Source organism: Schistocerca cancellata, chromosome 11 (assembly GCF_023864275.1).
Source record: "Schistocerca cancellata isolate TAMUIC-IGC-003103 chromosome 11, iqSchCanc2.1, whole genome shotgun sequence".
In the NCBI taxonomy this organism is placed as follows: domain Eukaryota; kingdom Metazoa; phylum Arthropoda; class Insecta; order Orthoptera; family Acrididae; genus Schistocerca; species Schistocerca cancellata.
The window spans coordinates 164,423,063-164,439,388 of record NC_064636.1 but is presented as its reverse complement, the minus strand read 5'-3'; the positions used below and the strand labels follow the sequence as shown (position 1 = coordinate 164,439,388).

Below are 16,326 nucleotides of genomic sequence, written 5' to 3'. Positions count from 1 at the left end.
AAGGGAACAGCCATGGGTACCAGGATGGCCCCCTCGTAACCAACCTATTTATGGGTCGCTTAGAGGAAGCCTTCTTGGTCACCAGGGCCTGCCAACCCAAAGTTTGGTACAGATTTATTCATGACATCTTCATGATCTGAACTCACAGTGAAGAAGAACTCCAGAATATCCTCTCCAGCCTCAACTCCTTTGGTTCCATCAGATTCACCTGGTCCTACTCCAAATCTCATGCCAATTTCCTTGACGTTGACCTCCATCTGTCCAATGGCCAGCTTCACACGTCCATCCACATCAAACCCACCAACAAGCAACAGTACCTCCATTATGACAGCTGCCACCCATTCCATATCAAACGATCCCTTCCCTACAGCCTAGGTCTTCGTGGCAAACGAATCTGCTCCAGTCCGGAATCCCTGAACCATTACACCAACAACCTGATAACAGCTTTCGCGTCACGCAACTACCCCCCCGACCTGGTACAGAAACAAATAGCCAGAGCCACTTCCTCATCCCCTCAAACCCAGAACCTCTCACAGAAGAACCCCAAAAGTGCCCCATTTGGGACAGGATACTTCCCGGGACTGGATCAGACTCTGAATGTGGCTCTCCAGCAGGGATACGGCTTCCTCAAATCCTGCCCCGAAATGAGATCCATCCTTCATGAAATCCTCCCCACTCCACCAAGAGGTCTTTCCACCTTCCACCTAACCTTCGTAACCTCTCGGTTCATCCCTATGAAATCCCCAAACCACCACCCCTACCCTCTGGCTCCTACCCCTGTAACTGGCCCCGGTGTAAAACCTGTCCCGTGCACCCTCCCACCACCACCTATTCCAGTCCTGTAACCCGGAAGGCAGAGCCACGTGTGAAAGCACCCACATGATTTACCAATGGACCTGCCTACACTGTGAAGCGTTCTATGTGGGAATGACCAGCAACAAACTGTCCATTCGCATGAACGGACACAGGCAGACAGTGTTTGTTGGTAATGAGGATCACCCGGTGGCTAAACATGCCTCGGTGCACGGCCAGCACATCTTGGCACAGTGTTACACCGTCTGGGTTATCTGGATACTTCCCACTAACATCAACCTGTCAGAACTCCGGAGATGGGAACCTGCCCTTCAGTATATCCTCTCTTCTCGTTATCCGCCAGGCCTCAACCTCCGCTAATTTCAAGTTGCCGCCACTCATACCTCACCTGTCATTCAACAACATCTTTGCCTCTGCACATCCGCCTCGACTGACATCTCTGCCCAAACTCTTTGCCTTCACAAATGTCTGCTTGTGTCTGTGTATGTGCGGATGGATATGTGTGAGTGTGCGAGTGTATGCCTGTCCTTTTTTCCCCTTAAGGTAAGTCTTTCCGCTCCCGGGATTGGAATGACTCCTTACCCCTCTACCTTAAAACCCATATCCTTTCGTCTTTCCCTCTCCTTCCCTCATTCCTCATGAAGCAACCGTGGGTTGCGAAAGCTTGAAATTTTGTGTGTGTGTTTTTTTTTTTTTTTTTATTGTGTCTATCTACCAGCGCTTTCCCGTTTGGTAAGTCACGGAATTCTATTTTATATATATAAAACGAAAGCGCTGGCAGGATGATAGACACACAAACAAACACAAACATACACACAAAATTCAAGCTTTCGCAACCAACGGTTGCTTCGTCAGGAAAGAGGGAAGGAGAGGGAAAGACGAAAAGATGTGGGTTTTAAGGGAGAGGGCAAGGAGTCACCCCAATCCCGGGAGCGGAAAGATTCACCCTAAGGGGAAAAAAGGACACACAAGTAGACATTTGTAATTCCGTGGCCTCCACCCTCTCCTGACCTCAACCCTCTGACTTTCATTTATGGGGCACTTGAAAGCTCTTGTCTACGCAACCCCGGTACCAAATGTAGAGACTCTTCGTGCTCGTATTGTTGCCAGCTGTGATACAATACACCATTCTCCAGGGCTGCATCAGCGCATCAGGGATTCCATGCGACGGAGGGTGGATGCATGTATCCTCGCTAACGGAGGACATTTTGAACATTTCCTGTAACAAATGTCTGAAGTCACGCTGGTACGTTGTGTTGCTGTGTGTTTCCATTCCATGATTAATGTGATTTGAAGAGAAGTAATAAAATGAGCTCTAACATGGAAATTAAGAGTTTCCGGACACATGTCCACGAAACATCTTTTCTTTATTTGTGTGTGAGGAATGTTTCCTGAAAGTTTGGCCGTACCTTTTTGAAACACCCTGCCTATGTTTGGATGTAGCTGTATTGCGTTTATGTACTGGTGGATATTATGTTGTATGACTCCTGTAGTTGATAGTATAATTGGTATAATGTCAACTTTATCCTGATGCCACATGTCCTTGACTTCCTCACCCAGTTGGATGTATTTTTCAATTTTTTCTCCTGTTTTCTTCTGCATATTTGTTGTATTGGGTATGGATATTTCGATTAGTTGTGTTAATTTCTTCTTTTTATTGGTGAGTATGATGTCAGGTTTGTTATGTGGTGGTGTTTTATCTGTTATAATGGTTCTGTTCCAGTATAATTTGTGTTCATCATTCTCCAGTACATTTTGTGGTGCATACTTGTATGTGGGAACGTGTTGTTGTATTAGCTTATTTTGTATGGCAAGTTGTTGATGTATTATTTTTGCTACATTGTCATGTCTTCTGGTGTATTCTGTATTTGCTAGTATTGTACATTCGCTTGTGATGTGATCTACTCTCTATTTGTTGTTTGCAAAGTCTGCATTTATCTGTTGTGGTATTGGGATCTTTAATAATATGCTTGCTGTAATATCTGGTGTTTATTGTTTGATGCTGTATTGCAATCATGAATCCTTCCATCTCACTGTATATATTGCATTTTCTTAGCCACATGTCGGATGCGTCTTGATCTGTGTGTGGCTGTGTTAAATTATACGGGTGCTTGCCGTGCAGTATTTTCTTTTTCCAATTTACTTTCTTCGTATCTTTTGATGTTATGCGATCTAAAGGGTTGTAAAAGTGATTATGAAATTGCAATGGTGTAGCCGATGTATTTAAATGAGTGATTGCTTTGTGTATTTTGCTAGTTTCTGCTCATTCTATAAAGAATTTTCTTAAATTGTCTACCTGTTCATAATGCGAATCTTTCTGTTGCTGATTGTATGTGATGTATTCTATATTCGTGACATTGTGATCGTGTAAGTGTATTGAGTGCTTCTAGGTCTGTGTTACTCCATTTCACTACTCCACGTGAGTAGATCAATATTGGTATAGCATAATTATTAATAGCTTTTGTCTTGTTTCTTGCTGTCAATTCTGTTTTCAGTATTTTTGTTAGTCTTTGTCTATATTTTTCTTTTAGTTCTTCTTTAATATTTGTATTATCTATTCCTATTTTCTGTCTGTATCCTAGATATTTATAGGCATCTGTTTTTTCCATCACTTCTATGCAGTCATTGTGGTTATCCAATATGTAATCTTCTTGTTTAGTGTGTTTTCCCTGACTATGCTATTTTTCTTACATTTGTCTGTTCCAAAAGCCATATTTATATCATTGCTGAATACCTCTGTTATCTTTAGTTATTGGTTGAGTTATTGATTTGTTGCTGCCAGTAGTTTTAGATCATCCATGAACAGCAAATGTGTGATTTTGTGTTGGTATCTTCCAGTAATTATATATCCATAATTTGTATTATTTAGCATGTTGGATAGTGGGTTCAGAGCAAGGTAGAACCAGAAAGGACTTAATGAGTCTCCTTAGTATATTCCACGCTTAATCTGTATTGGCTGTGATGTGATATTATTTGAATTTGTTTGGATATTAAATGTGGTTTTCCAGCTTTTCATTACTATGTTTAGGAACTGTATCAATTTAGGATCTACTTTGTATAATTCCAATATTTGTAGTAACCATGAGTGGGGTACACTAACAGCCTTTTTGTTCTTCATTTGTAATTTTGTTCTGTGTTGTATGTGTCATTAATTTCTGTGTAATGACTGAAGTTAATATTTTGTATATTGTTGGTAGGCATGTTATGGGGCAATATTTAGCTGGGTTTGCTGTGTCTGCTTAATCTTTAGGTTTCAGATAAGTTATTCCTTGTGTAAGTGTATCAGGGACTGTGTATGGGTTTGCAATGTAACTGTTAAATAATTTAGTTAGATGTGAATGTGTTGAGGTGAACTTCTTTAGCCAGAAATTTGCTATTTCATCTTTTCCAGGGGCTTTCCAGTTGTGCGTAGAATTAATTGCTGGGGTGACTTCATGTTGCAAAATTATCACTTCAGACATTTGAGGTATCATCTTGTATGTGTCTGTTTCTGCTTGTATCCACCGTGCATGCCTGTTATGTTGTACCGGGTTTGACCATATGTTGCTCCAGAAGTGTTCCATGTCCGTTATGCTTGGTGGATTGTCTATTTTAATGTGTGTGTTATCCATTGTCTGGTAAAATTTCTTTTGGTTTGTGTTGAGTGTTTGGTTTTGTTTCCTTCTATTTTCACTTTTTTTGTGCCTTCTAAGTAGTTTGGCCAATGCTTGTAATTTCTGCTTCTTTTCATCTAATTGCTCTATCGCTTCTTGTTGTGAGATTTTACTAAACTTTTTTGTTTTCTGTCTGTTATTTCATTTCTTATAAAGTGTGTTAGCTGTCTGATGTCTTTTCTCAGTTTTTCTATTCTGATCTGTAGCCTGTGTTGCCATGCTGGTTTTGTGGGTTTCTTCTGTGTCTTGGGTGGTTCTGATCTCTGCCTAGTGTGTATATTTAGTGTAGTGAGTGCTCCTATGTAAACCAGTAGTTGTAACTCTTCCATAGTTGTATTTTCATTTATTTTGTTGTGTATGATTGTGTTGATAGTTATTGTTGTTTCGACTTGTGGGTTATTTGGTGGTCTATGCAAGAATGGTCTAATGTCTGTATTTGTGTCTTTGTATTCTATATATGTCAGCTGAAATTTTTCTTCTATATCTAACATGTGTGTCTCTTCGTGTTCTATTTGTGCTTGTTCTGGTGGCTGTCTTAAGATTTCGTTTTCCTCTGATTGTTTAATTGATGCGTATTGTTCTTTGTTTGTTTGCTTGCTCTTGGATGTTTGAGTCCATTACTGTATTTTCTTCTGATTGCACATTATTTTGTTCCAGTATTTGTTGTACTTGTTTGACGTTTGCTAATTCTGACTGGGGTATCCTGTTATTTTTGATTATTACACGGATCTGATCAGCTAGTCGTCGTTCTGTTAAAAATTTTAATTCTGGGTATCTGGTAATAAATGTTGTGTATACTTGTGATCTGTATCCAGTTGTATTGGTTCCCAAGTTTGTTGCTCGGTAATAACAGAACATGAGGTGTCGGTTAACTTCATCTGACCATCTCATCCTCTGTCTTTGTTTTCCTTCTAGAGTGGTTGCAGGAAGCATATCCTGCAAAACACCTCTATTTGGATTTAAATCATTTTCCAGTTGGCTAGCAGTGTCGTTACCATTCTGGACAGGCATAGGGTTCAAGCGTCGTCCCCGACCGTGACAGCGCTTGTCCGAGGCTTCCTTAGTTCTGTCCTGAACCAACTAATCATAGTAAAAGGGGGGTTAGCCCTATTAGTGGTTTGTTCTTTACGTCGCCTTTTACGACTGGCAGAACATACATTATTATTATTATTATTATTATTATTATTATTATTATTATTATTATTACTACTACTACTACTACTATTATTATCTTTTGAGCAACCACACTGTCAGGAAGTTTATATTTTATTTGTTACACTTTACACCCTTTTACCTACAACAGAAACACAGGGCATGTTCAACATTATTGAGATCCATAATACTGGAAGTTATTTAATCACAACACCGATTGGCAACAGGTGCAAACACAGTGGGCCCGACAAAGTCGACAGCCGACTCACCTCCCTTGCCGATGACAGTGAGGAGCCCCACGAGGGCCGACCTGTCGGCACGCCGCTGCTCCGCGAGGTCGCGCGTGCCTACCAGCTTGCGCGCAGGGTGAGGTGTCGCCCGGTGGGGGAGGGCGGCGTCCCGGTCCGCGTCCTTCGGCCTCTTCCAGTGCTCCGGCGTCACATCCTCGCCGTCGGCAGCGGAGACCCCCGTGTCCCGCGCGGGTGTCGGAGCGCGGGCCGGCGCACTCGCGGGGGCGTCCTCTACCGCAGTCTCGGCCGACCTCCTCCGAACTGGCGTTTCCTGAGTAAATAGAGTACGTTACCGTTTAGCACCACCGGACAGGTGTACGGGGCAGGCTAGCTGCCGGGCGGCATTTCTGTGCTGCATTTGCGACTCGTTCCGTCACGTGCGAACGGCCTCTCCGAATACGACGAGATGTTAAAATAAACTTAAATATAGCACTCTGAGGAAAGGCTCTACTAAGTAACGAGTACACCGAGGTAACGACGGTCGCGTGATCGCGATACGCACGTACGAAGGTGGCAGTAATATCGTGTACACGAGGTATAAAAAGGCAGTGCATCGGCCGAGTTGTCATTTATATGCAGGGGATTCTCGCGAAAGGGTTTCGACGTGATTACAGCTGCACGGAATTGACAGATAATGAACGTGGAACGGTAGTCGGAGCTAGGTGCGTGGGACATTCCGTTTCAGAAATCCTGAGGGAAATCAATATTCTGAGATCGACAGTGTCAATACCAAATTTCAGGTATTACCACTCACCACGGACAACTCGGTGGCTGACTGCCTTCACTTAACGAACGGGTGCAGCAGTATTTGTGAGGATGTGTCAGTGCTAAATGACAAACTGGGTGAAAAAATTGCAGAAATCGATGCGAGACGTATAACGAACTCATCCACCTGGGCTGTGCGGCAAAATTCGACAGTAGTGAACTGTGGCCGGAGATGACCGACAAGTGTCTATGGTGACCGTATCGGTCGGACCCTATACGACTGGAAAACTGTAGCCCGGTCACAACGAGTCCCAATTTCAGTCGGTAGGGTTCGAGTGTGGCGCAGACTCCACAAAGCTGTGGACCCGAGCGGTCGACGAGGCACCGTGCGAGCCGCTGGTGGCTCCACGGTGGTGTGAGCTGTGTGTACGTGAAGTGAACTGTGTCTGCCGGTCCGACCGAAACAATTATCGACCGGAAACGGTTACGATCGGCAACTCGGAGACCGTCTGCAGCCGTTCCCGGACTTCACGTTGCCGAACGACGGTACGTCTGAAGAACAATCTGGTCAATTCGAGCCGACGAGTCGGCCACCCAGATTGCCCGATGTGATCTCGTCGAACATTTACGGAACGCGAAACTTCGTGGCAGATTAAAAGACTCTGGAGTTCGAGTCTCAGTCTGGCACACAATTTTAATCTTAAAGGAAGTTTCGTATCAGTGCACAATCCACTGCATAGTGAAAATTTCATTCTGGAAACGTCCCCCAGGCTGTGGCTAAGACGTGTCTCCGCAATATCCTCGTTTCCGGGAGCACTAGTTCTGCAAGTTTCGCAGCAGACCTGCTGTGAAGTTCGGAAGGTAGTAGGCGAGGTATCGGCGGAAGTAAAGCTGTGAGGACGGGGCACGAGTCGTGCTCGGATAGCTCACAAAAGGCAAAGGTTCCGAGTTCGAGTCTCGGTCCGGCACACAGTTTTAATCTGGCACGAAGTTATGTATCGGCACACACTCCACTGCGGAGTGAAAATTTCATTTACAGAACATAATCGAGAGGTCGTTCGAGCACAAAGTCCTGCAAAGGTCGCACTTGTGCAGTTATAGATGGCTATAGAGGCAGTTAGGTTCAGTATTTCAGCACAAAACTTCCGACAACTTGTCGCGTCCGTGCCACAACGAGTTGCTGCACTGCGCCGAGCACTAAGAAGGTCGACACAATATTAGGAGATATCCCACGGGATCTGCCACTTCAGTGTATGATAAAATGAATGCATCTGTGCGTAAAATGAGTGAAACGTAACACGGGAGAAAAGGCCCCACTTGATATAATATATGACCAACGATAAACACCATCTTTTCCTTCACTGTCCTCTGTTCCATATGCAATACAGGAACCACTGGATCATAGGTGTCCAGACACTTATTAGTGGACGTTAATATGACGCGTGCCCACCTTTATGGCAGCTCGAACTTCACTGGAGGCACTTTCCGAAGTGTCCGAATGCCTGTAGAGTAATGCCAACCCATTCTCAATCGAGATGTGAAACCGGAGAATTTACCGGCCTCTAACACTAGGGTTCGGATCGGGACTCTGTGTAGGCCGATCCATTTCGGGAATGTTACAATCCGTAAACCACTGAATCACTGGCATTCCATTACAGAGAGGTGCACTCCCTTACTGATACGAGCAATTATTATCAATAAACTTTCTCTACTGTACATAGTAAACAAAGCAGTAAAATGAATGCTTTCGTATTCTTCTGCATTCACCATTTTTTTAGCGCAATAATGGGACCGTCCTCTACCCGTGAAAAACACCCCAATACCTCTCCACACTTTACTGTTTGCACTAAACATTACGGTAGGTAATGTCCTCCACATATTCGACAAACTAAAACCTTTCATCGTATTGCCACACTGTGTACCGTGATTTGTCACTCGAAATCATTCATTTGCAATCATTCACTGTGCAGCGGTGTCGTTCTTTACACCACCTCGAGCTAACATTGAATACTGAAAGCTGTGCAACCACTGAACCTTATTCTTTCTAGCTCCAGACGCAGTCACTGCCGACGGCCTCGCCGCAGTGGTAACATCGGTTCCCGTAAGATCACTGATTTTTCTATTGTCAAAAACTACTTAATTTTACTACAGTAACACGTTAATGGAATGTTTCAAATAGAAAATTTAACTTTCCAGAAATTCTCTGTGGGTAGTCTAGGATACACAGTCACTCAGTTACATCCGTACCGTACATCTCGAATATGCCTTCACTGTGCACAGATATTATGTTCATTTGTGCTGAACTGTCACCGAGATGTGATTAAACATTCACGTAAATTTCAAGTGAACAATTATGGAGTACGACTATATATTATTGTCACTTGTTTGCATTACTTAGGTTCCTAAAAAGTCTGTGTGGTCCACTGATCAGTTGCATTACAAACGTGGGCTTTACTTTATAAAAAGAACAGTGGAAATAAATATGCATCTACTTCATCGGTTATCGGTTTGGTGTAAAACTATTCAAAGTAATGTCGCTTCAGGCTTTCCCCGACAACGATACAAATGGTTCTCGGGTGAGATGGTGAAGTTGTGAAATCCCCACAACAATTCATTAAAGCAACTGCGATGAACACACTTCTGAGCTATTGCCGAAGACCCCTACTCGTGTCAGTCTAGCGAGGGTCACCTCTGACCTAGAATGCTCGGAACTGCACAGAACCGTGCTTAGAATAATAATAATAAACAACACCGGTCTGTGTCAACTGCGTGCAAAACGTTGCATTATATCGCAAGTGACATTTTAATACAGAGAAACAAAGTGACACGATATCAATACCTTACGACAGAAATCGTGCATAATTTAATGACATCAGTGTATCACTACATTTTCAATCGAGCGTCAAAAAGCCTCAAAAACCTTCTGATTAAAGTAATTATAATTGTGTAAAACCCACACATCTGACAGTACTTATATTGGTCTTCATAGTGTAAATGTGGGATTTTGATGAAGAGGTTAAAACAAAGTGGAAGAGAACAAGTTTCACAGCTCACTAAAGCCACATTTTTACATTCAAAATCACTTTCATGGATTCAAGCAGTCCAATACAAAATGTAACACGAATTACATTTTTAAATGGTGATACGGATACGTCAATATCACAAGAAATAAACATCAAGGGGTTGGCAATACTTCATCGTTATCAGTGACAATATCTTCAGCGTAACATCTCTGTTTGGAAAATGTGCATCTATAAGGGTACAATCTGTATGGCCCGACCAGGAATCACACAGCAATAGGCTCTTTTCACTCGTTACGTGTTCACCGAGGACTGAAGTTGGTAAACGTTTCGTGTGTTCTTTAGTCATTTTTCCACTTTTGAATGTTTCGTGGGCAGGGTGTTTCAAGTTTCTTTGAAATATCTGGGCTCAAACTGCCTCGAGCCTCTCGAAAACAGATGTACAGTTTGTTTTCTGTCTGTCTGTCATTGATAAAGCCACACCAATTGCGCAGTTGTGGATAGAGCTGTGGACAGATTTCAGTGCAGTGGCTGCAGTTTTCTCTCCTCTGTGAAAAAGTGTTGACACAGACATTTCATACTGGAATTAGCTCTGGTCACTGTTCCAAACATTTCCTTTCTTCACACCCTTCTCTGTCATAAGCACGTTCACTTTCTCCACAAATTATTGTGCCTTCTTATGCATACTACTATCGTCTTACACGTTCTTACGTGTGACAAATGTAGTAATACACCTGGACGAAATGCCCTATTCAGCCTTAAGATCGTCGACAAAAGAAATTGAAATTTTGAAAGTGTCCGAGCCGATCATTTTAGATGCATCTGGTGCCCACATTTGCAGATGCCAACAGTGAACTGTAGATCCGAACGACTTTGCTCTACCAAACTGTGATATTAAATGCTCTTTTACAGTTTGTTACTGTGACAGTCTGTTTTCTGTTCGAATACTCATGTTCACGTTCAGATTCTTATTGCCTTTCAAAATCAGTATATCTATCCAGCGTGTCACCCCCACTATCCCCAGCTCCGATTTCAGCTCCATATTCGGCAAGTCACAAATTTGTTCCTAATATGCAGACAGGATTGATAGGATTAATTCTCTTCACGATGTCAGTGTACACAATTGAGACAGTAACTCACATGCAAACACTCCAAGAATACATTCACACAGCTCGAGCACTTTTTCGTGCAGCTGCAATATGCCACCATCTCGTGGCGCTAGCAGCCAACTGCACAGTTTTCCACGGAAATGACACAGGCTGCTGCTGTTTTGTGACACAGAGTGTTAGTCTAAGCACAGTTTTGTGCAGTTCCAAGTGTTCGAGGTCACAGGTGTCCCTCGTAAGTACGAAATGTGCAAGCACGAAGATGACAGATCTGGTGACCAATATCAAAGGTTTCTGAATGGGTAGCAGGAAGGTCAGCTGTGCAACCTGTCAGAGCATAAAATGAGGACTTCAGTGTACGTGTAAAGGCTGTTGTTCCTACTGTGCACTGCCGTGTGACCATTCTCGCTGTAATATTTGAGCCGTCACTAAAATGTCATCCCTCGCACAACCGACAGTTTCCCTTAGCCACTATTGCCACTTTAATACTGACAGCACTAGATCCCGTGGTGCGCAAAGCTGAAACACGCGGTCTCCGTTCAAAATATTTGTCGATATGTGAATTCCCACTGCTTCTTTATTACACTGTCCCACGCGAAGATGAGCATTTCGGTAATTTTGCAGGCCATATTACAGCCGATACTGAGCCAACGCTCGGCTACTGCAGATTTCTCCAGCCAGTCCAAATGTGCGTGTCATCGATGTTCGACATATCCATCTTCCACGGTGCAAGTTTGTCCAATGTACAACTTCCCACAGCTACAAGGAATCTTATAAATGACAGGCACTGTCCAACCGAGACCGCCTTCACTGAGCCTAGAAGAGATCTCAGTTTCTCGGTTGGCGGAAGGTGCAGTGTGACAAATCTCGTGAACAGAAGTACTGGATTCTAAATTGGCAGAACGTGGAATCTGCCGCAGGCAATATTAAAGTGACAGTGACCGTAAAGAGAAACTACAGGTCATACAAGGGACGACTTAAATATTTTGGCAATGGCGAGGGTGTCACTCGGCAGCACGGATGTGTATTTCAGGATGCTGCTTACGACAGAAGTTACTGCAGCCAAAAGCAGTGCACATCAAGAACAATAGATATTGCACTTGTCCCGATGTCCTCAGTTCATCATCCGACAGATGGTGCAGCTGTCATTCCCACGAGGTTTCTACCTTCGTTACTGGCCACCAAATTTGGCAGCTTCAAGCCTTCGTGTTTGCTACTTAGAGTGAAACAAATAGGAAGCTTCAATCATAGCTCAGAATCATGTCTGTCAAATTGAAGATGTCAGTCAGTTGTGCCAATGAAATATGGGGATTCCACGATGACATCCGACATCTCGCACAATAACAAGAACAACAACTGCTACTCGAAGCACCAAACAGTCAGTAACTGACTCTGAAAGAGGATGAAACCACAAGGACTACTTTAACAGGTCAGTAAATTTACTCGTACACGAACACAGTACTTTACTTCTTTCGAAAGTCACCTATCACCACAACTACATCACAACAAGATTCGTGGTTTATCAACAAAACCCTGCACAGCTTCGAGACAGAGTCTGAGAAACTGTGCGACACAGAAAATGAATTGAAATTATTTAGCACGCTATTTTCAGTAGCACCAGGCACTGTAAGAAATGCAACTAGAAATGAGTAATTTATGAAAGAGTACTCCGTTCGAGTAGAGATATTACAACAGCACAAATTTGTTACAACAGCACGAATTTGTTACGACAGCACCATGACAAACCCCCAAACCTATACAGAAATGTAGTTCACATAATGTCTACTGATAAACATTTTGTTGCAATTTTTTTTCTGTCACGGGGGGAAAAAAAGTTGAAGAAAAGTCACAGATTCATGATCTGACATGAGCATTCTGCACACAACAAACCATACGGCACAAAATATTTCGTCATTTGTAAATAAAAAGATATGTATTCGACAAATGCCATAAAAATGTTAACATTTTTTATTTAGTTTAAAGTTTACTTTGAAACACATCTCGCTACAATAATATCTGGCAAATTGTGCTCAACTCTCTTCACTAGTACTGAGCCAGAGGCAGTAGTGTAAAAAGTGTTGCCGCCCTGCACCCGACCAGCTTCCCCACCCGTGCGTGTGGAATGCATAAAATTTTGGTTGTAGCATCGTGCAAAACAATTAACTGGTCTCAAGCGAGATAGGGCTAGTTTCCCTACTCCTCCAGTCGAGTAATTCCTGCCTGTCGCAGGGGTGGGATCCTACACTTCACAGAGCCAGAGTGACAGAACGGCCGAGTTCAGGTGGGGACCAGTCTCGTGACGTATAGCACGGAACCCGTGGCCAGAGTCACAAGTGCGGACCTTAATGGCAGAAGTAGATTTCAGTACAGCAAATCTGGCAGATGAAGTGACTCTTCTCTCTGGGAAACCACTGCCCTGTGACAGAGTGGGAACTCCAAAGGCTAGAGCGAGCTAGCAACTGAACAAACGAAACTGCTTTCAAAACCAAAAGAAGCCTTGTGTGGAAACATTGTATTTTTCAGAAAAACGATTCATGTTTTACCTCTGGTAATGACACTGCAAAACCCGATGCCAAGCCACAATCGAAGTGGAACGCACACGAAACTCGATATGCGTCTCAAGTAAGAATTGCCACAGTCAATATTTTCACCTCAACTGGCAAAACAGATGAATGTGTAGACTTTATGAAAATGAAGAAAATTGACACACTTGGTCTCAGTGAAGCCACATGGAAGATATACGAAGAAAACAAACTAAAGGAGGGATAGTATCTATTCTCATCAGAAATACCCCAAGCAAAAAATGGAGTCAGTCCTATTATGGATCACTGAATGAAAGATCATGTGGTGTTTCTGACTGTATTCATCACATCAGGCAAAAATTAAATTCTTCCCAAAATATAAACATCATTCATTGCTATTCACCACAGGCTGATTGTGGAGGAGGAGGAGGAGGAGGAGGAGAAATAGAAGAAGATTTCGAAGAGGACCTTGAGGAAAGAGTATGGGAGGTAGTAACAATTATCACAGATTATACGAACGCCGAAGTGGAGACTGCAAGAGATACGTACGAGAGTATTCTAGGTTGATATGGGTGGGATGCATAAAACCGAGACGTTAATAGGCTCTTCTTGACTACTGTATGAGGAACAACCTTGTAATAGGGAACTCCTCGTTACTCTCTTATGGACTATATTTTGATTGAGAAACAAGTTCAAAATAGATTGCTAAATGTTAAAGTGATACTTAGCTTTTACTTGGAAAGTGATCAACAGTCTCGTCACTGGCTGCTTCAAGGTTCAATAAGCTAAACATTTGAGGCATAAAAGGAGAAACTCAGAATGTGGAAATTGAAGGACCGTGATAAAATTGTACAGTTCCCAAGACAACTTCAAGACCGGACTTCCAAGCACAAGCATAAAAACAGTTGAGTTACTCAGCAATCCATCATGGCTTCGGTGTTAATGCCAGCTACAATACTCTAGTGTATATTTGTAATACGAGCTGCACAGAGCAGTTGACAATTATGTAACTGTGTTCAGATGTACATTATTTTTTGTTTAACTGGAAAAACTCAATAGTTCTTTCTGGATACATTATAACTGGCAAGAACACCGTATTCTGGAACAACCTAATAAATTTTCACTACTGCTAATGATTCAAAGCATTGAGAGAACAATTTGTTTATGCAGCCACATCAGTTTTTAGTAGACACACTCCATCAAATACAGGTCGATTCACACCAGAAAATGTCACATAACACAGTCAAGTAGAGATGTGGAACTTTGCTTTGCCTAGTACCGAATGGTGTAAGTGAGGTTATGATATCATCCGAGATACAGAAAGCCAGAATATACTACATCTGAATTGAAGACGGGAAATGTCAAATTTTTTTAGCGCCATTTTTTCACAAAACGCAATTTCATTGCTATCGTGTTGTCAGTTCCCTGTTGCACGTCCCTAGATTTCTGAGTCTTAAATTGTGGAGAAAATGTTCACAACATTCATTACTAAATGTTGTGCCAACCAGTACTTCCCCTTGAGCCCCAAGTGCAGTACGTCAAGGTCTCCTCCATTCAATTGATCCACAATTTGTGCAGTAAGCAAAGTGCAAGTAAGTTTCTGTCTCAAACAACAAAACATCTCATACAATAGGAGATAATTTGTGTTTCAAAAATAGTATAATATGTTGGAGAAGTGAACAGACAAAACAAAATTTGTCCACAAAATATTACAAAAAGACACTTCTTTCTCAACAGCACATGGGATTCCACAATAAACTTCACAATTCTGATCCCAAGAATGCAACTACGTAAGTAAACTTTGTCGCACACAGAATACCACCACTCACTGAAATGAAATTTCAAAGTGAGGTATGTCCACACCACCTAAAACAACTATTTTTGAAATTCGTGAACAGAATACTAATTTACACACAGTTTTCACTCCAGTAGCATAGTATATGGAGAAACAAATAAAGTCACAATGTACTGGACTACAGAAGTAAGATCTAACTGTTAGGTTCACCGGATGAAAGCTGTCGAATGCAATGTGTCGTGTTTGGACACTGTTCAATTTGTTTTCAAATTGAGGTGCTTTAGACTGAGGAATATACTTTTCTTATCAAACGTGTTTCAACAAGGTGATAAATACATAAATTTGCTGAAAAATTCCTGGAAAGAGCTGGAGCACACTGTAATGCTGTCAGTAACTTACTGAGAAATTTCGAGAGATGGGAACAGTGTTTGAAATGCCAAATGAGTGGGATATTTCTGATTCTATGGAGCACAGCCCAGAAAAATCATCGTGGAAGTTGGAACAAGGCAAAGATGATAGGCTCGCAACCGTGCACTAAGTGACTCAGAAAATACTGAAATTATTCTCGTCTAATGTGGCAGCAGTGCAAGAATTGAAAGATGTGGATCGTGAAAATTGAATCCTTTACTGCAAATAGTTTACATCTCTTATTGACAGGAGAACCACTGATATTCTCGATGTCATCTTCTGTACAGACGAGGCCCGATTCTAGCTCCCCTGTCATGTTACTGCAAAACACGATTACGGCCAACAAAGAATCCTGAAATGTCACTGCAGGCTCAGGAAATTGCTGTGTGGGTACCAATATTCTGACGATGCACGATTGGACCGTTATATTTTGAACAAACCGTGAACAGTGAATGTTACGGTTTAATGCTCCACGATTTCATTGGCCAACTAAAGGAAAATGAAAGCAACTACTGGTTCAGCAAGATGGTGTTATTGTGCACACAGCTAATACTGTGCATCTTCCGGAAAATTTTTTTGGGGAATGTGCAACTTCAAAAAACATACGGCCCCTTTGTTCGCCGCGTCTTTGGGTAGCAGCAAAATCTCACAATCGTCCCTGCATACTTTGGGACTAAAAAACTGAAATAACCACAAATATGAGAAGCGTACCACTATCCGATCTGTATAAAGAGTTTTCCAATAAAATTAAATGGGTTCGTACTCTTACAGCTGCCCACGGACGTCACTCCTAACGTATGTCGTAACTGCCTGGCAACTTTCCGAAGACCCTGTACATCCGGAAACACTCTAGATAGAAAAA

At 42.4% G+C, this 16,326-nt stretch overlaps 1 protein-coding gene across 1 annotated transcript in view; it reads right to left on the bottom strand.

Moving 5' to 3' along the window:
• LOC126108400 (nuclear pore complex protein DDB_G0274915) overlaps positions 1–16,326 on the bottom strand; it is a 137,181-nt gene that overhangs the window by 68,187 nt on the left and 52,668 nt on the right. Inside the window, exon 7 of the mRNA XM_049913610.1 lies at positions 5,888–6,179. Coding sequence (XP_049769567.1) covers positions 5,888–6,179 — 292 coding nt within the window. The remainder of the gene's footprint in view (positions 1–5,887; positions 6,180–16,326) is intronic.